This window comes from Vicugna pacos, chromosome 13 (assembly GCF_048564905.1).
Source record: "Vicugna pacos chromosome 13, VicPac4, whole genome shotgun sequence".
Lineage (NCBI taxonomy): Eukaryota > Metazoa > Chordata > Mammalia > Artiodactyla > Camelidae > Vicugna > Vicugna pacos.
In genome coordinates this window covers 35,005,191-35,024,172 of record NC_132999.1, presented here as the reverse complement: position 1 = coordinate 35,024,172, position 18,982 = coordinate 35,005,191, and the positions used below count along the sequence as shown (strand labels likewise).

General features: G+C 54.1%; 3 protein-coding genes and 1 non-coding gene across 9 annotated transcripts; 2 read left to right on the top strand and 2 right to left on the bottom strand.

Moving 5' to 3' along the window:
* Window positions 1–979: 979 nt before the first annotated feature.
* PLK3 (polo like kinase 3) lies at window positions 980–6,253 on the top strand. Its single transcript, XM_031684109.2, has 15 exons — window positions 980–1,630; window positions 1,790–1,897; window positions 1,992–2,108; window positions 2,248–2,377; window positions 2,460–2,547; window positions 3,347–3,442; window positions 3,532–3,730; window positions 3,834–3,960; window positions 4,158–4,249; window positions 4,490–4,583; window positions 4,721–4,804; window positions 4,898–5,060; window positions 5,203–5,332; window positions 5,506–5,619; window positions 5,737–6,253. The coding sequence occupies exons 1-15, from the start codon at window positions 1,409–1,411 to the stop codon at window positions 5,926–5,928; spliced, it is 1,956 nt and encodes a 651-aa protein (XP_031539969.2). The 5' UTR covers window positions 980–1,408; the 3' UTR covers window positions 5,929–6,253.
* Window positions 6,095–7,568, bottom strand: DYNLT4 (dynein light chain Tctex-type 4). Of its 2 annotated transcripts, XM_072974578.1 has the most exons (3): window positions 7,484–7,568; window positions 7,016–7,087; window positions 6,095–6,950 (listed from the first exon to the last, which is right to left on the bottom strand). In XM_072974578.1, exon 3 carries the CDS (start codon window positions 6,924–6,926, stop codon window positions 6,267–6,269), a length of 660 nt encoding a protein of 219 aa, XP_072830679.1. In that variant the 5' UTR covers window positions 6,927–6,950; window positions 7,016–7,087; window positions 7,484–7,568; the 3' UTR covers window positions 6,095–6,266. The 2 variants fall into 2 exon arrangements, with proteins under 2 accessions (XP_072830679.1, XP_072830678.1); XM_072974577.1 differs by having other exon boundaries at window positions 6,095–7,087.
* A 604-nt stretch (window positions 7,569–8,172) lies between these two features.
* Window positions 8,173–15,305, top strand: BTBD19 (BTB domain containing 19). Of its 5 annotated transcripts, XR_012079150.1 has the most exons (9): window positions 8,176–9,156; window positions 10,433–10,646; window positions 10,735–10,788; window positions 11,945–12,004; window positions 12,105–12,173; window positions 12,251–12,382; window positions 12,507–12,632; window positions 12,765–13,049; window positions 15,164–15,305. XR_012079150.1 is itself a non-coding variant. In XM_072974561.1 (8 exons), the coding sequence occupies exons 1-8, from the start codon at window positions 9,071–9,073 to the stop codon at window positions 12,897–12,899; spliced, it is 957 nt and encodes a 318-aa protein (XP_072830662.1). In that variant the 5' UTR covers window positions 8,173–9,070; the 3' UTR covers window positions 12,900–14,914. The 5 variants fall into 5 exon arrangements, 4 of the variants coding, with proteins under 4 accessions (XP_072830662.1, XP_072830660.1, XP_072830661.1 ...); XM_072974561.1 differs by lacking the exons at window positions 10,735–10,788; window positions 15,164–15,305 and adding an exon at window positions 10,807–10,904 and having other exon boundaries at window positions 8,173–9,156; window positions 10,433–10,665; window positions 11,927–12,004; window positions 12,765–14,914; XM_031684185.2 differs by lacking the exon at window positions 15,164–15,305 and having other exon boundaries at window positions 12,765–14,914.
* A 1,434-nt stretch (window positions 15,306–16,739) lies between these two features.
* LOC116283143 (U5 spliceosomal RNA) lies at window positions 16,740–16,859 on the bottom strand. Its single transcript, XR_004192695.1, has one exon. It is a non-coding gene; the product is annotated as a U5 spliceosomal RNA (small nuclear RNA).
* Window positions 16,860–18,982: the final 2,123 nt, after the last annotated feature.

The following is an 18,982-nucleotide window of genomic DNA, read 5'->3' as shown; positions in this document are numbered from 1 at the left end:
CTGTAGCAATAATCCCAACCTGACAGACAGTGACCTGGATTAGAGTGCTCAGGGAAGATGGAGCGAAGTGGATAGATCTCAGAGATGTTTGGACATAAAACTGACAGGAATTGGGTACTCAATAAATTGTATTATTTGTTGACTTTCCTGGCTACTCTTTCTAAAGTAGGCTCTTTGGTTACTTTTCTATTTACTTCCTTCTAGCCCTTTTCACAGCCTTCAATTACCTTGTTTATATCCTTGTCTATTGCCTTGTTTCCATCAAGCAGAATGTAAACTAAATAAAGGCTGCAATTTGACCAGTCTTACACAGACAGTGCTTGGCGCTTACCAAGTGCTCTCAAATCTTTGAGGACTGAAGAGCTTAATAATTTGACTAGATAGTACAGAGTGAGCACAAAGAGGTGAGAAGGCCAAGACCAGGAGGAAGCCTGTGACCCTGGGATCCAGAGGGGTTAAAACCCCACCTCTCTCTGTCTCTGGCCCTGGGAAGGGTAGGCATGGACCAGAGGTCTAGGGGTTCAGATGGCCCAGGGACCACCTCTTCAATTGTCCATTGCTAGATTTGAGAAAATAGAATTCTAATTCTTCACTTTCTGGCCTCTGGCTGCAGACTCCGGGCAATGGATATTTTCAGGGAAAGGGAATAGGCACTCCGCCAGAACCTGAGATCTACCCCTGAAAGGTGTGGAAGTGGGTAGCGGAAGACGTGACCTGGCTCATGGCAAATGCCTCTAATGCCCCAAAACTCAGCATGAGAGCCCTGGTCTTCCTCATTCCCCAAGTCCGGCTCGAGAGTCTGCAATTCCTCCCAGGCCCTAAAGGGGGCAGCACTGGCCAGAGCCCTCAGGCGTGGGATGAGCGCAAAGTCCCGCGCACTTAAAGGGGTTTGGTAGTGACGTGCCCAGGCAAAAGCGAGCGCCGCCCCTGCCCCTTCCTTTCCAGCTAGAACGCTGGTCCATCTAGTTGTGGGGAAGACTCCCCAGATGTCCAGGACCCTCGAACTTCAGCATAAGCCCCCAAGGATGGGGAAAAAAAGGACCCTCATTAGCGGGATTCTCAGTCACCAGGGCGGAGTAGGGGGGCGGGAACAAGGCTGGCCCCTACGTCCCGGTGGCATCCGCAAGATGACTAGCAGTAAGCCTGGGCCTCGGGGTGCGTGAGTGGGAGGAAGAGCTTCTTGTTTACGTAAGTCCTGAGGAGGGGCGTGGCTTTTCGGTGTCTCGCCCCTAAGGAGGGGGCGGGCTCTTAATGACGAGACGCTGGGGAGGGGACAGGCGTTCATTGATAAAAACGCCGGGCTCCCTCGGGCGCGAGTGCCGCGTAGCAAATCCAGGCAGTGCCACGCGCGGCCGGGGCCGGGCGGAACCAAGAACAAGCAGCGCCCGCGCTGCGACGCACTGCCCGCATGGAGCCTGCCGCCGGCTTCCTGTCTCCGCGCCCCTTCCCGCGTGCGGCCGCCCCGCCAGCGCCCCCCGCCGGGCCCGGGCCGCCCGAGAGTGCCATGCCGGGACCTGAGCCGCGACCCGAACCGGAGGTGCTGGCTGGGCCGCCGGCGCCGGACCCTGGGCGCCTCATCATGGATCCGCGCACGGGCCGCACCTACTTCAAAGGCCGCCTGTTGGGCAAGGTGAGCTGGAGGGTGGTGCCAGCGAGCGTGGAAGGGGCCCTGCCCGCCTCTTTGCCTGCCCAGGGCGGGACGGGGGAGGGCCTGGCCTCGGCTGGGGGATGTCTGCGGGCCAGACCCGGCCTCCCCTGGAGCACCCTACCTGATGTCCTCTCCTCACAGGGGGGCTTTGCTCGCTGCTATGAGGCCACTGACACAGAGACCGGCAATGCCTACGCGGTCAAAGTCATCTCGCAGAGCCGCATTACCAAGCCGCATCAGCGAGAGAAGGTGGGCCCGTGCCCAGGCCCAGCTGACGACAGGTGGGGTGGGGACAGTGGCGTGGGAGTCCTTGATGGATGATAACCACGCGCCCTCATTGCAGATCCTAAATGAGATTGAACTGCACCGTGGCCTACAGCACCGCCACATCGTGCGTTTCTCGCACCACTTTGAGGATGCTGACAACATATACATTTTCCTGGAGCTCTGCAGCCGAAAGGTGAGGGATGGTGGTGGAGGTGGGGAAGGGAATAGGGACCTTAAGACCCAAAGTCAGAGCCCTGTTCTTACTCAGCAAGCACAAATGGAGGGAGGGTCAGCGAGGGTGTACCAGGGGCTGAGGCAGTGGCTCTTTGCAGTCCCTGGCCCACGTCTGGAAGGCCCGGCATACCCTGTTGGAGCCAGAGGTACGTTACTACCTTCGGCAGATCCTTTCGGGACTCAAGTACTTGCACCAGCGGGGCATCTTGCACCGAGACCTCAAGTTGGGTGAGACTCCTAGGCCAGCAGGATGCGGGGTTGGGGAGGCAGTGAAAGGCATCTGACACACCTCTCTACTGCCCCCGTCCAGGAAATTTTTTTATCACTGAGAACATGGAACTGAAGATGGGGGATTTTGGGCTGGCAACCCGGTTGGAGCCCCCGGAGCATAGGAAGAAGTGAGTGTTTGAGGAGGGGGGTGGCCACAGCCTGTGTGACACAGATGATTTGGGTGACAGACACTGAGTATGTATGTGGGAGGCGCGATGACTACCTGATGTGTGTATGAGATAGATGGGGAAGGGATGGTGGGCTGTGTGTGTCTGTGTGTATGTATTTGTGTGTGTGTGTGTGTGTGAAGGTGGTGGTGGCAGCCTGGGTTACAGAGACTGGTGGAGAGGCTATGTGTGTCTGAGTCCCTGAGTAAGAATTCTTGGAGGTGTATGACTGATCCTGTGTGTGAATGTGGAAGGTGAATAAGCAGTGTGTGTGTGTGAGACAGACTGAGAGTGTGGGAATGGTGGGACACCCTGTGTGTATGTGTGTGTGTGTAAGAAGACCCTGCTATGGCCACAAAGACTGGGTGTGTAACACAGCATGTGTGGCACATAAGTGTTTATGGGGGATGTGACAGCTGGTGTTGGTGTGTGTGGCACAGACCATAGGAGGTGACAGCCTGTATGGGTGTCTGACAGACACGGTTGGGGTAAGGAGGAAGGGATCAGTGATGTACCCTCTGTTGACCCTGGGGGAGGTGTCAGGGCCTCCCCCTGTCCTGCAGAGCAGCTGAGCAGCTGGGCCAGGCGGGTGGGTGGGGATTCAGCTGCCATCCCCTCCATCCATTGTCCCAGGACAAGCAGGAGTTCTCTGGCCTTTGGTGACAGGCAGCTGCTTTGTCTGGACTCACAGTGGGGGCAGGGACAAGGCGCCGGCCAGGCTGCATCTGAACCTTGCCCTTTTCTCCCCACCCCCTTTCAGGACCATCTGTGGCACCCCCAACTATGTGGCTCCAGAAGTGCTGCAGAGGCAGGGCCATGGCCCTGAGGCAGATGTGTGGTCCCTGGGCTGTGTCATGTGAGTCCTGGGGTCATGCTCACACAGAGGTGCCACAGGGGGGGCATCCATTCCACTTTACTCCTGACCCCCTTTTCTCTGTCTGACAGGTACACACTGCTATGTGGCAGCCCCCCTTTTGAGACAGTTGACCTGAAAGAGACATACCGCTGCATCAAACAGGTTCACTACACTCTGCCTGCCAGCCTCTCATTGCCTGCCCGGCAGCTCCTGGCCGCCATCCTTCGAGCCTCACCCCAAGACCGTCCCTCAATTGACCAGATCCTGCGCCATGACTTTTTTACCAAGGTCGGTAGCTCATCAGACACCCACGTCCAGGCTGCGTGTTTCCAGGGGATTGACTGGGGGCAGGTGACAGGCTCTTCTCTGCTCACATGGCTTCTCCCCTCAGGGCTACACTCCTGACCGGCTCCCTGTCAGCAGCTGTGTGACAGTCCCAGACCTGACACCCCTTAACCCAGCTAAGATTCTATTTGTCAAAGTTACCAAGAGCCTCTTTGGGAGGAAGAAGAACAAGAGTGAGTCTGGGATGTCAGTGGTTTTGAGGGTGGAGAGCGACAGGGGGGCTTGTCACATGAAAGTGGAAGTGTATGAGTCCCTCTGAACCTCTAGGGAGAGTATGTGTTACACAGGCACTTGGGTGTGCCTATCTGTCATCCCTGCGGGAAGCAGGGGGGCTGGGCAGCATCCTGAGGGCTCTATCTCCCCCACCCAGATAAGAACCATCCCGAGGAGCGGGATGAGGTCTCCTGTTTGGTGAATGGCCTCACTCGGACGTCCATTGGTCATCAGGATGCCAGGCCCGAGGTGAGGTGCTCATGTGGACAGTGTTCCCCTGACTCACCCCCACCCTAGCAGCTGTGGGAAGCCGGGGATAAAAGAGGCTGCTGAAGCATCTAGCCTCGTGGTGGCCTAATTGGCTGTGTCTCATCAGCTGGGCGGGGCTGACCTGGGTTGCCCCGGGTGCCAGGACAGGACTGGGCCATGGACTCTCAAGGATTTGGGTCTTGGGCCTGTTTCATTCCCTTTCCCTACCCAACCCTCCAGGCTCCAGCAGCTTCAGGCCCAGCACCCCCAAGCCTGGTAGAGACACCACCTGAAGACAGTTCACCCCGTGGGACACTGGCGAGTAGTGGAGATGGTGAGCAGCCAGGAGGATGAGGGGTGCTGAATGTTGCTGGGGCTGAGACCAGGGCTCAGAGGAAACGAATGGGCGCAGGGTTACTCTCTAGGTCTTGGGGGCCTGTTGCCTAATTCCCAGTGCCCTGTTCCCTTCAGGGTTTGAAGAAGGTCTGACTGTGGCCACAGTGGTGGAGTCAGCCCTCTGTGCTCTGAGAAACTGCCTGGCCTTCATGCCCCCAGGTGAGGCTGGGGTCTGGTTTGTGTGAATGGTGGTGGGAGTTCTTTGGCTGGGAGGCTGAGAACAGATCCACATTCCTTCCTCTTCCACAATAGCTGAACAGAACCCAGCTCCCCTGGCACAGCCAGAGCCTCTGGTGTGGGTCAGCAAGTGGGTTGACTACTCCAACAAGTTTGGCTTTGGATATCAGCTGTCTAGCCGCCGTGTGGCTGTGCTCTTCAATAATGGCACACATATGGCCCTGTCAGCCAACAGAAAGTAAGTGCTGTTATGGGGCTGATATACCCAGCAGGGCTGCACCTTGGTGTGTGCTTATGGGCTTGGGGGCCTGGGGTCTCTTAGGGGAGGGATGTGGGTACAGGTCTCCCTCTGACCTCTGTCTACATCTCCTCCCCTCCAGGACTGTGCACTACAACCCTACCAGCACTAAGCACTTCTCCTTCTCTGTGGGTGCTGTACCTCGGGCCCTGCAGCCTCAGCTGGGTGTTCTGCGGTATTTCGCTTCCTACATGGAGCAGCGCCTCATGAAGGTTTGTCGACTGCGGTGGGGCACATTGAGGACTAACACATCCTGATCCCTTCCTATTCCCCTTTGGGACAGGTTGGGGGCAGGGGGTTTGAATCTAAAATCTGAACCTCTAAGGGAGACATGAATGGGGAGAGGCCTGACTCATGTCAGACAAGTGACCTGCCCTGCTCCTAGGGTGGAGATCTGCCCAGTGTGGAAGAGGTAGAGGTGCCTGTCCCCCCACTCCTGCTGCAGTGGGTCAAGACTGATCAGGCCCTACTCATGCTGTTTAGTGATGGCACCGTCCAGGTAAGAGCTCCACCTGGAATTTTGGGGGAAGATCTAGGGGGTGAGGAGAGTCCAAGGTGCTGGGGAAAAAATGATCTGGCGCCTAGGCCTTGATCAATGCCATCTTCCTGTGCACAGGTGAACTTCTATGGAGACCACACCAAGCTGATCCTCAGTGGCTGGGAGCCCCTACTTGTGACTTTTGTGGCCCGCAATCGCAGTGCTTGTACTTACCTCGCTTCCCACCTTCGGCAGCTAGGCTGCTCCCCAGACCTGCGGCAGCGGCTCTGCTATGCTCTGCGCCTGCTCCGGGACCGCTGCCCAGTCTAAGCCCCAGCCTGCAGGGCTGGCCACCACTCAACCACTTGGGCCTGAGGCCCATGCCTATAAGGCTTTGGTCCTTGCCTTTGTGGCCCTCCCTGTTCCTTTGGTGCCTCACTGGGGGCTCTGGGCCGAATCCTCCTGGGAATCAGGGACCAGCTTTACCGGGGTTGGAGGCTGCCTCCTACCCCTTCTCCAAGAAAAGCCTGAGCCTTAGCCCCCAGCTAGGGGGTGTTATTTATGGACCACTTTTATTTATTGACATACTTTTATTTATTGGGATGTGAGCCCCAGGGAGGGTCTCCTCCGGGGATAATAAACCATTTTTGTAGAATTTGGAGGCCTCTTCACTCACAGTAGAGTCCGTGGACCGTGGCCACGGCAAACAGCGAGGCGTTGGTGACGACTGCCGAGGCCAGTCCATCGTGCTCCGCGTCCCAAAGCGCGCGGCTGACCACAAGCACGCCTTGGCCAGCGCGCGGCCCCACCACCACGCTGCACACCAACTTGTAGCGCGGCGGGCTCAGCTCGCGCACGCGCACGCGCACTAGCTCGCACAGCTCCCGCGCCAGCCGCCCGGCCTCCGCGCCCACGTAGCACGCATCGCGCAGCCCCTCTGCCAGCGCCGCCTCCAGGGTCCGCTGAGTGCGCGCGGCCTGCCAGTGCTCCCCCGGCGCAGGCTCCGTGCGGTACGAGGGCACTGCCCGGCAGGCAGGCACCGGGGGCAAGCCCGAGAAGCTGACTCGTGAGCCTAGAAGAGGCGTTGGGCCCAGGGATGGGCGCCGACCCCCAGGACCCACGCCTGGTCCGGCCAGCGAGTTGCAGCGTGAAAAGGACGAGGCTGGACCCAGCACAGAGCCACGGCGGGAGGCTGGGCCGGGGCCGGCTGGTCGGGTCTCATCAATGCTGGGCAGGCGGCCTAGAGGCCGCGCCGGTGCTAGTTTCAGCCCAGGGTCTTTGGCAGTCTCTTCCTCCTGGCTTCCGGGAGGCACAGGCCTGCCAGCCATGTACCTGCGGCTAGAAGACCCACACTTGGGATGGCCTTACGCACTTCTTACTAAGTGATAAAGGTTTTTATCCCCAGACCCCTTATTACCTGTGTTTTTGGGACAGGTGAATCAAATAGTCCGGGGCTGTGTGGATTCCTGGGTGCTTAGAGGGTTAAGGGCTGTTAGGGACACAATAAGGGAAGAGATGCTGCTCAGTCTGTCATCTTGGGCTATCCCTGCCTCCTAAGCTCCACTTTCCCTGGGCACTATGGAGGTTAGCTAAGTGAACTTGAAGTACGCCTCCTTTTCTCCCTTCCACTGACTCCCGTAGCAGAAGAAGTGGGAGAGGTATCTGCCCTCCACTTCAGCCTAGATAATGGGGCCTCCACCCCCTAATCAGAGGGAAGAACAGACAGAAACAACTCCTTACAGTCCTGTGGGTCTTGAATCCACACCTCCTCCACCCCTACCTGCTCTTAGGGTGGCTGGCACAAAGATTCCCACAACTGGCCGAGGCTGGGGCCAGCTGATTCAGAATGGTCCTTCCACCCTCTGCTTTTCTCTTCTGGCCATACCTCCAGAAACAGTTTTGGGACAGCTGCGCTCTTCTCCCGAAACTCCTCAGGCACCTGAGTCACCTGCAGCCTTTGGCCTCCAAGCTGTCTCCTAATAGCCCTTGCCCAGCTGGCCTGACTGGCAGGCGGGAGGGTAAGGGCCCCTTGTCTGTGTTGTGGAGTTGCCATGGGTTGCTGGGCAAGCACTCCTCTCTTCCTGGTTCCCTCCCTCCAGTCCTAGCTCTGGCTTAACCTGGAAGTGTTACTACTATAAGCACGTGCTGAGTGCGAGGTGCCTGAGTCATCGGAGAGAGGGGACAACAGGGGCTTAGAGCCTAAGGGCATACAAGTATGACTGAAAGGGCAGATGTAGAGAGGGGCTCTGGTCACAAAGGTGTCCTGCTATCCCAGGACTCTTGAGCTATCCCAGGGCTCTTGAGCCAATTTCTCCCCTTGTGAAGACTGGCTCTCCATTTGTGAACAAGTCACAGAGGCTTGGCATATGGGGAAATCTTGAGACTGTGGGGGTGGGTGGCTGCTTAGGAATCAAGACATGGGCCTACAGGAAGGAGCACGTCATGGCCCTGTCGTCATGGCTCTATCATCTCCCCATCAGCCTCAAGAAGGACAAACATTTCCGTTCCCTCTGCAGAGCTAGGGTGTGTCTTGGATGACTTCCTCAGTTCAGGGCTGGGAGGCGGGGGGAGACCCATCAGGACCCAGACCTGATGCAATAGTGGTGACTCCATTTGGCAGTGAACCCTGCTGACCTAAGTGCCCTGGGGCTTGTCCCCAGCTGTCGGCACCTCTTGTGTGCTCTAGTGTCCAGATTGTGCCTGCTCTACCCCTCCCCACCACTGCGGTTGCATTTCAGGGATGCCAGAGACCACAATGCCTCTGTCAGAGCTGAAACCTCCTCACCTGACCCCTCTTTGGGAGGGACAGGGCTGCCTCCTCCCAGACAACCCAGCTCTGGACCCTGAAAACGATCCATGGGGGCAAAGACTTTTTCCATGAAGGGGGGTTCCCCAGGCCTGGTCCTGACCCTGTGTGCACAAAGGGGGAGGGTCGGGGGGCAGGGAGTTTGAATTCTGACAGACGGACAAGCAGGAGCCAGGGTGCTAGGACCCTCTAACTCTGCTTAGGGCCCCTCTGAGGGCTGAAGTTCTCCCTGGGCCTGTGGGAGGTGGGCGGGGCCTCCTCTCAGGCCTGGCTCTAGTTTCTGTGGAAACCCACAGGCTTCCCACCCCAGCGCTGCCTGGGCAGGCTCCCAGCTGGGGCCTCATCGGCAGCCAGCCTCTCCGCCCCAGTCCAGTCTGCTCCACCTCGGCGTCTGTTGGTCCCCTCCCTGAGTCCCCATCCCTAAGCTGAGCCTCTGGCCTTCTCCGCTGGCCTCTGATGCCTTCAGGAACCTGGGCATTCCATTCCAAAACTTTTAGCTTTTCAGCAAACAGGCCTCCCAAGCTCCTGTTCCTCCCTCTCAGGCCTTTCTAGCTCCTCACCAGCTCAAGGGCCTGACCAGGCCTCCTGCCCCTTCCACCTACCGCCTCCCACAGACAACAGGCCTCCCAAGCTACTCCTCCTGCCTACTCCTGCCCCAGCCCACCCATGGAGACGCCAGGACTGGTTGTGCACGGGGAGGCTGCATCCTTCTCCACAGCACTCCGAAGCCTCGTCAACAACCCTCTATACAGGTGAGGGAGTGGGCCCTGTCTGTGGGGTTTCCCTAGCGGGCTCTGCTGTGCCCGATGACTCTGGGGAAGCCCTGGGTTCGGAAGAGGTGGGGAATTAGGACTTCACCCTCCTCCCTGGTAAACTCAGTCTGGGGAAGTCAAGTGGAAAGGATGGCTACTCGTCACTTAGTGTCTACGATGTCCTGAGAGCCAGAGAGGTGGGGGCTGTGGGGACTTTGGGGGCTGGAGCTCAGAGCGGCTATGTGACCTCAGGGAAAGGCCTTCCTTTTTTGGATCTTGAGTTTCTGGCAGAGAAAAGCCCTCTGCCTTCTAGATCCTGAGAAATAGGATGTAACTTGAGTACCTCCCTGGGGAGGCAGAGGAGCAGATGACTGTTCTGGGAACTGGGGACTCACAAGAGGAACAAAGCTTAAGAGATTGAGCCAGAGTAGGCTGCAGACAGGAAGTAGTTCAAGGGTGCTGCCTAGGGCACACTGCCTGCCCAGGATGCGGGCGGTGTCTGAAACCAGGGATAGAGAGAGTATGGGGGCAGGGCTGGTCAGGAGCACTAGAATGCAGCTTTCTGTCCCCACTGCTGCAGAGCTAGGCTCCTCCCCAAGGATCAGTCACTCCCATTACCCTACTTTGAGCATCACAGTCTGGTCTGAGCAATGGGAACCCCCAGGCCTTGGACCTGGGACTAGGAGGTTCCAGGATGCTCAAGCTTCATCTCCTGCTTCCTACCCACTATGCTGTTCGGCAGCTCAGCGGCTGGGGCCGGAAGTGATCACGAAGATGGAAAATGTGGTCTGGCCTCATGATGGTGCATCACTGACTTGTCTGTTTGTAGCCAGTACACTCTGCAACCCACCACACCCCTATCCCTCCTGTCTGGAGGAGGTTGAAGAAGCTGAATTTACAGTCTGTGGAGGAGAAACCAAGAAAGGCTTCCCCTCCCACCAAGACTCAGGCTGGGAGGAGAGCGGTATTGGGATCAACCGTGCATCAGTCCTGTTGCCCCCTCAGTGATCAAACAACCTCCTAGGGTTTGGGATTGACATCCCGTTTCAGGGGTGAAAAACCTGAGAGTCAACGGGTAGGAAAGTCTCTTGCCTGAGGCACTATAAGGTGGAACTGGGATTAGAACCCAGGCCTGTGTGGCCCAGACCTTCAGCTGGAGGGACTGTCTCTTATATAGCTGATAAGGAAATAGAGGCCCAGAGTGGGCAAAGGCAAAGCCTAGAGTGGCACTGAGACTCTAGCCTCTTCTCCCTGCTCTCTTCCATCTCTTCCATAGTGATGTTCGCTTTGTGGTTGGTCAAGAACGGCAGGAGGTGTTTGCCCACCGATGCTTGTTGGCATGTAGATGCAACTTCTTCCAGCGACTTTTGGGCTCAGAGCTGGGCCCTGGGGTGACTAGCCCCGTGGTGCTAAGCGCAGTGCCAGCTGAGGCCTTCCTGGCAGTACTGGAGTTCCTGTACACCAACAGTGCCCAGCTGCACCGCCACTCTGTGAGCCCACTGGGCAGGGGTCTGGGCGGGAACGGGGCAGATGGGTGGGTGAGACTCCCTTCCACTCCCCCAACCACCCACTCTGCAGGTGTTGGAGGTGCTGACAGCAGCTGTGGAGTATGGGCTGGAGGAACTGCGAGAGGTGAGTTTATGTGACAAGCCCCTGTCTCGTTTCCCCTGCCTCTTATGGGCTCAGTTCACACACTGTTTCACATACCCACTAGCCCAGAGAGGAATGTGCACCAATACAGAAAGAATATGGGTGTCTCTGTGTAAACAGGCATATATGTGTGAAAGGATATGTGCACACCCTGTGTGTGCTGGGGGTGGGGGACGTATGGGGTGTGTATGGCTGGTGCTGTAGATACCAGGATAAGTCAGCCTTGATCCCTGTTCTTCAAAGAGAGAGAGACACGATAAAACTCTTAACCCTGTGGCATAAGAAGTGTGAGAAATGAGGGCAAATGGTGCTGAGACAGTATGGAGGGTCTCTCTAGTCTCACCACCAGGGAGAGAGAAGGGAAGACTTCCTGGAGGGAACATTTGTGCTAGATCAGGTAGAATGGGTAGGAGTTTGTTCAGAGTGGGAGAGGAAAGATGGCATTCTAATTACAGAGGTACAAAAGAGCTGGTGAGACATTTAGCATGGCTGGACCAAAAGTGAGAGAGGAGAGAGATGAGAACAGGGTTCCTGCAGGACCTTCAAGAATTTGGGTTTCTTTTACCCAGAGAGCTGTAGAGATTCATGGGAGGTTTCAGGTAAAGGAGTAAGGATATGGAAGCTACGGAGAGAAAGGATTGGGCGGGATGAGAAGGGTTCACCAGTCAGGTAGGGATGAGGGTGGGAGTGGGAGCCCAACAGAGAGGTGCATGGCTTTGAGAGAAGTGGAAGCATGACCCAGTGCTTTTCTCAATGTGGGGGTGAGAGGGAGATGAAATTCAAGTTTATGGTTAAAACAGAAGTGTGTTTTAATCAGGATGGGGACACGTGGAGAAAGATAAGCATCCTGAGAGAAAGGGAGAGTGGAATTTTCACATGGCTCTTAACTAGTCTGATTAGTGGGGAATGTACTAAAAGGTAGGTTGCTGGGCTTGGCTTTGCCAATTCCTAGTCCCTTCAGGCTTGCCAAGTCTCAGGCCCTGGTGATTCTCTGCCTCCCTTGGCCTGGGAGGTCTACATGGGCCCAGGGCTGCTAGAAGCCTGGGTGGCTCACTGCTCCAAGCCTGCTTACTGCTTCTGGGGTGGGGTCTTAGAACAGAGACACTTTGGCACAACCCACATTAATTTCTGTTCCCAGCTATGCCTAGAGTTTGTGGTGAAGGTGCTGGATGTGGAGCTGGTTTGTGAGGCCCTGCAGGTGGGTATTGCTGGTCAGGCTTGCAGGTAGTCCCGATGTAGAGGGCCGGGCTCCATGGCCTCTTGAGTCTCCAACCTGACCTCCCTCACTCTGCTCCCAGGTTGCCGTAACCTTTGGCCTGGGACCGTTGCAGGAGCGTTGTGTAGCCTTCATAGAGGCTCACAGCCAGGTACAGCTCCCCAGCTCCATACTCCCAACCCCACACGCTTCATCCTGCTCCACCTTGACCCAATCGCCGGCCCACAGGAGACCCTCCGCACCCGCGGTTTCCTGGAGCTGTCGCCGCCCGCATTGCTGCCTCTGCTGCGTAGCGACAAGCTCTGCGTGGACGAGGCCGAGCTGGTCCTGGCAGCCCGGAGTTGGGCGCGCGTGGGCGCGGTGAGCCGGGACAGAGGGGAGAGAGGGATGGGGGCGCTGACGGGGGCTCAGGCCGCAGGAACCCGGCGAGCAGACGGCTGGACAGGTGCCCTCGCCCGCCCGGGCTCAATGCTGGTGTCTGCAGGCGGTGCTGGAGCGGCCTGTGGCCGAGGTGGCTGCCCCGGTGGTGCGGGAGCTGAGACTGGCCTTGCTGGCCCCGGCAGAGCTGAGCGCCCTGGAAGAGCAGAACCGCCAGGAGCCTCTCATCCCGGTGCGGACGCGGGGGACGAGGCTCAGATCCCCTCCGCGGCGTGGGAGGAAGCACGCGGGTGGGGGCGCGGCCCAGGGTCCGCGGGGTGAGGTGAGCATTGAGGGACTCCGCGGTGACCAGCCTCTCCCGCAGGTGGAGCAGATCGTAGAGGCGTGGAAGTGCCACGCTCTGCGGAGAGGAGATGCGGCTCCGGGCGCCCCGTGCCGCCGCCGGAGGGGCACTCTGCCCCGGGAGCATCACCGCTTTCTGGACCTGCCCTTTAAGTGACCAAAGGCCGCGCGACTTGCGAGGAATTTTGAGCCCCGCCCAAACTACAAATCCCGATACGCTGTGCGCTCGGAGCGGACTTCCGCTCCCAGAATGCCCGGCGAGCGGGTCGCTGGAGGGATGGCTGTGGGCCACGCGCAGGCGCTGTGGGTGAGGCTCCGGGGGAGGGCGGGCCAGAGTGGCGTGGTGTTGTGCTGGGTCTTGTCCTGCAGGCTCGCGCAAAACCCCAAAGCGGCTTCTTTCACGCGGTGCTCTGGCTCTACAGCGGGTCCCTAGGCACTCTCGCCCGCCCGGTTTACTCTCGTAACCCCCACATAACTTTTCTGCTCGTCCGCTCTTTAATTCCAGACCTGCCTTTTGGAGATCTCTCTCTCTCTAAATGCCTCACAGACACCTCAGACTCAGTCCAGAATTGACCCCCTCTTCATCTCTCCCCAGTTCTGTCCCCATCGTGTTTCTCATCTCCTTGGGTGCCCAAGCCAGAAAGCGAGAGTTCATCCTTGCTTTATTCCTCTTCTTCATGTCTGCCTCCCGTGGTTTCTAGTTTTTAAGAGACTGAAAGGTAGCAAAATATGCCACCACAACGTGTGCCTTTATGGCATAGGATTATTTTAAACTGGTTATTTTGAGAAAAAGGAGAAGCTCTTAAAGCAGAGAGCTTTTAAACCTCTTTTGTAAGGGAAATTTTATAAAGGAAATCTCCATTTGTAAGGGTGTCTCCTTCTCTGTACCAGGAGAAGGATGACTAAACTCTCAGGAAAATCTTAAGGTGAAGTCACCCACTGAGATCTGCTTAATAAACCTTACCCTTGCTTTCGGTGCTTTTTCCTGAGGGCCTTCCCATAACTGGCCTCCCCACGCTTTCCTCTCTTTTGTCTTTAGCTGAAGGTGGTATTTAAGCAGGTATTTTAGGCCATCTCAGGGAATTACTAATTTTCCCCTGGGTATCCCCCATGTATACATGAGACATACATTTTAATAAACTTTTTTTTTTCTTGTTAATCTGTTTTATTACAGAGGTCCCAGCCAAGAGCTTAGAGGGTAGAGGGAGAATTATTTTTCCTCCCCTACAAAATCCTCCCACTTGGTTCAGTTCTCTCAGCCCGCTTCAGCCAGTCCTATCTGTGGCAGGAATTACTGCAGCAGGCTCTTAATAGTCTTCCTGCCTTTGCTTCAGAGGCACCCCTCCCAACTATTTGACCATTCCCACACTGCTGCTACACTTGCCTAAGATTGTTAGCCTTACTCTTGTTAAATTCTTCAACATCCCCACTGCCCTCAGGAAGAAATATAGTCGATTTCACTTTCAGGGTACTCAAGATTACTAGTGGTTCCAAACATTAGCAACTCTTCTCCCAACTACTACCTTTGCATAAATTTACTGGTCCTGAAGGCAATGGTCCTCTAGCTTGGATTTACACTCTTGGCTATTGAAGACTCCCCATGTTCCCTCTTTCATTTGTTATGCGTTTTGTTTTCCTGAGGATCTGAATGTCCCTGGAGAAAGATCTGTGGGTCCTGGAGTGGTGCCTTATTCGTTTCTGCTTTCCCAGTCCCTGTCACATGATCAGTGCTCTGTAAATGTTCAGTGACGACTTTATTTATTTATTTTTTCTTTTAAATGTTATTGAGTAGTAGCGAATGCATGAATAATGAGCACTTTAGTTTCCTTTTTTTAGAGGGGGAGTTAATTAGGTTTATTAATTTTGTTTTTCAATGGAGGCACTGGGGATTGAACCACTGAGCTATACCCTCCTCCCTGTTTTCTTTTTCTTTTTCATTTAAGTATAGTCAGTTACAATGTATGAATTTCTGGTGTACAGTTTTATTTAAATGCTATCTTATTTTGTAAAGAGTTTAAAGGAGCTGTAAAACAAGATACTATCAATGTAAAATTAGGGACAACTATTTGAAAAAAATAGTTATTCTTCTGTCTCAGGGGTTTTATGCAAAAATATGTTACACATGGATTAAAGATAGTTATTTGGCATTATCTCTCAAGACTGAAAATGTGATTACCCTCAGTACCACGTTATGACAGCTTTGTTTGGATAATGAAAATTGAAAACAAACTAGATGTCCTAGAGGACTGGTTTAACCTAGAGGATTGGTTAAATTAACTATGGTATATGCCCATGGTGATATTAAAAAAAAAAACTGTGATCTTTGGTGAAAAAAGCACAATGCAGACCAAATAGAGCATGATTCCTTTTGTTAAAAGAAAAAATAATGTTTCGAGGAAGACGTTTCCTTCCTCCTCTTAGAGTCCCTGGCTGGGCCCGAAGATTAAATTGACAAAGAAAGAGTGACAGAAGAAATGCATACATTTTACGTTACACTGGAGACTTCAAAAGGAAATGAAGACTGGAAGAAACAGTTAAACCCGAGAATTTTTATTCCAGGTTAGAGTATGAGGTAAATGTGGTAACCTGGGGGGATTTAGCAAGGTTTATTCCTTGGAATTCTTCTCAGAGTCTCTGTCCTTGGAGAAAGGTTGCTCCTTCCCTCCTGATATAGGAAGGGCACCTCTCACAGGTGCCTATTTTATGACCTGTTTCATGGAAGAGGGGAGGGGATTGGGGGAAGGTCAGAATGACTTTCCTGTTTTCTCAGATTCCTTCAGTTTAAAATATTCAGTTTGTCAAGATGCCATACTTTGGGGTAGAAGTCCTGAACCCCACCAATAGCACAGTGATTAAGAGTATGTCTCTTCTGGAGCCAGGCTGCCTGGGTTTGAATCTCAGCTCCACCACTTTCTGGCTTTGTGACTTGAGTAGGGCTATTTAACTTTCTATGAGTTTCCTTATTTATAAAATGGAGATAATAATAGAATGTATTTTGTAGAGTTCTTAGGGAGATTAAGTTAATTTTGTAAAGTGCTTAGAAATGTAGTGGGACAGATTAAATACTGCACGTGTGTTTAGGAAACACAGGGAGTGGTTTGCGCGCTGAAGAAAAATAAAGCATGTTAAACAGATAAACAGAGTGGTGGCAGTGGGACTGTTTCACACAAAGTGGTGAGTGTAGACCTCTGACAACAGTGGACTAGAGACCTGAAGGAGGAGGGGCATGAGCCATGTCCTAGGGAAAGGCAACTGGAGGTGTTTGTGTAGGAGAGTGGTGTGTATGATGTGATTTACATTTTAAAAAATTATTTGGCCTTTATGTGGAGGATTGAGACATAGGGGGAGGATGGTCTAGGGAGACCAGTTAGGGAGGGGCTATTCCAAGAATCCAGGGAGAGCTCTTGGACCAACATGGGAGCAGTGGAGAAGGTAAAATGTGATTGGATGAAGCATATGCTTTGAATACAGGAGTCAGTGGGACCTGCTGATAGCTGTGAATTTGGAGGTCACTATTGAACTAGATGAGCTCTCCCACGGAAAGAATGCAGATTTAAGACCCAGGGACAAGACGGTTCAGTAGCTACCCCTGGCCTTTTCATTATGCTCTTTCTGCAGGGCACTTCTCCCTGAGATTGTGTATTTTCTAGGGCTCCAAGTCAGGCTCCTTGAGGGAAGGAACCTTGTATTTTCAGCATGAAAAACTGGTGTTAAGCGGGGAACGATCAGAGGGGGAGTCACACCAGACTACCTCAGCAAGCCTTTCGCTTTTTGCTCGTTTCTCTCCACGTCCGGCAAAAAAGAACATGCAGAAAATGGGAAAAACCCGCGTTTGCAACGTGGGAGTGATAGTCAGGAGAACACACTTACTTAAACCCAAAACTGACCACACTTTCTATCCCCAGAATTTCTCAAGACCATTGGGTAACCGCAAAAGAAAAAAAAAAAAAAGCAGCAATAACAGAAAAACTAGTTTCTACACTTTAACTTTGAAAATAGCCCCGAAGAAATAACCGAGGCCTCAAAAAATTGGCTAAAAACTCATAACTGTTTCTCTCCACGGAAATCTTTAGTAAAAGGCGAAAGATTTATACGGTTTGAAGAGAAACCAGAGTATATTTGCTTATTTCCGCTTGGATCCTCCCAGAGTGATGTAACGCTTAGCACACTCATGGTTGCTCAGCTCCTGCGCGGTTTGCACTCCCTGCGTGGAATTTACACAGCCCATATATTTCTGACAGGCACTCTGCCCTCCATCAGTGGATAGACCCCCGTGGGGCTAGAACTCAAGCATTGTGAAACTGGCTTCCGTGGTGCACCATGGGTATGTAAATCACAAACGACTCTGGGCCAGTAGGTGACACCAGCGGCGCGGCTCGGGTGGGTGGGGCGGCGGCGCTGTGAGGATCTCCTGGACCGCAATTCTCTCCTCTCTGCGCGTCCGCCAGGGAACCGGCCCCCGGTTTGGCCGGAGAGGTAAGGGAGCTTCCCGCTGATGCCGAATGCCGAGTCCCTTACCCGGGGTTAAGTGTTAGTCCCAGTCGCTGTGGTTCTGTCCTATCATTTCATACCCACAGGGACGCCTCCCCCTCGCCCCCCATTCTAGGGACAGAAGCGGAAACGGTGGGGCACAGACACTCAGGGACCTTGGGACTATGTAGGAGGCACATCACCACCCCCCCGGAGGAGGTGTCATCCAGTTTATCTGGAAGGATGTTTTGGTCAAGAGGAGGCGGAAACGTGTTCTGAGCAGATGGAATGTCCTATGTGAAACTATGGGAGGGGAACACCCAAAGTAATTTACCCTGTTTGGAGTGGAGTGTGGTGTGTCTGAATGAGGGTGTGAGTCTGGCAGGTCGCTGTCCCCCAGAGAACTGAGGTGATTGGTGGAGCTACATTGAGTTAGTCCTGGAAAGGGCTTGGCTTTTATTTTGTCAGTGATGGGGAGTGGTGAAAGGATGTTGAAGTCAGAGGGCTGAGTAGTGTGTGGTGCCACACAGGGTGGGCTGCCCTGCAAATACTGGGGCTTGTCCCCAAGACTGGATGTGGTCAGTGCCCCGGGATTGACCATTCCTGGGGTGGACCAGCTCCAACTGGCTGGAATTCTTCAGTTGCTGCCACACCACAACACCGTTCAGTGTTTTAGGGTTATTTCTTAAGCATGCAATCAGCAGACTTTCAGCATAGCTAACAACTTATAAACTACACAGAGAGAGCACCTATGAGATGCCAAGTCATTTCTTACATATTTCATTTAAAATTCTGAAAGGAAAAACTCACACCTTACAAGATAGGCTCTAATCTTCTCAATTCACAGCTGAAATCATTGAGGTTCAGTGAGGTTGGCTGACTTTTCCAAGTCACTCCACTGGTAAGTGGCACGGTGGGCACTCTTGCACTATTCCAGGCCAGTGAGCTCTCCTGCTCTACCCCAAAGCCCCTGCATAGTGACCCAAACACTCCTGGACCCAAATCCAGCATGCATCCCTTAGGCATTCTGGCTGCACCCCCTACTCAAGGTTCCAAGCCAACTGCCTGCTTATCTTAAGTCTTCTTAAGCAATATAGTGTTGCTTCCGCTGCATTAGACTTTTTTCCCCCTTTTTGGTCAGAACATGATTTTCTGGCTTTTGTCCTGGTGGGGTGGGGTGGTTTGTAAGAAGGCAATGCTCTGGGGGTGGGATCATTCCTGGTGAGTGGGTGACTGGAACCCAGGGTATGTATGAACCCTGGGATAACTTGGGAAGGGCAATAAGAGACCTCCCCCTCCCCATCTGTCAGGTGAGACTCTATACCCAGAGGTGTGGCCAGAATCTTCCAGGCCTCTGTACAGTGGGGCTGTCCAACTTTCGCAGAATAAGCAGCTTAAATACAGCACCTCACTGGTTGCTAGCGCAACCTGTTTCTGGAGATTGCCTCCACCGATCCCCTAGCCGTCTGGTCAGAGATACCTCTGCGACATCAGGCTGACTGCTGACTTGCAGAAGCCTCTGTCTTGGAGGGCACAAAACTAAAACATCTCTCCAGACCCTGCTGTTCCCATCTCTGTTCAACTGGTCACTTTCTCTGCTTCCACTTCACCTCCCACCTATTGTATGGCTGTGTCCCTCTGCCCATCGCCCCCGCATGCCACTGAAACAGGAATGTGGGAGATGAGTCTGGAGAGGTGCACAGGGCTGGATCATGATGGCTCTGAAAGCCACACAGTGGGGTTTGACACCAAAAAAGTTTGTATCATTTT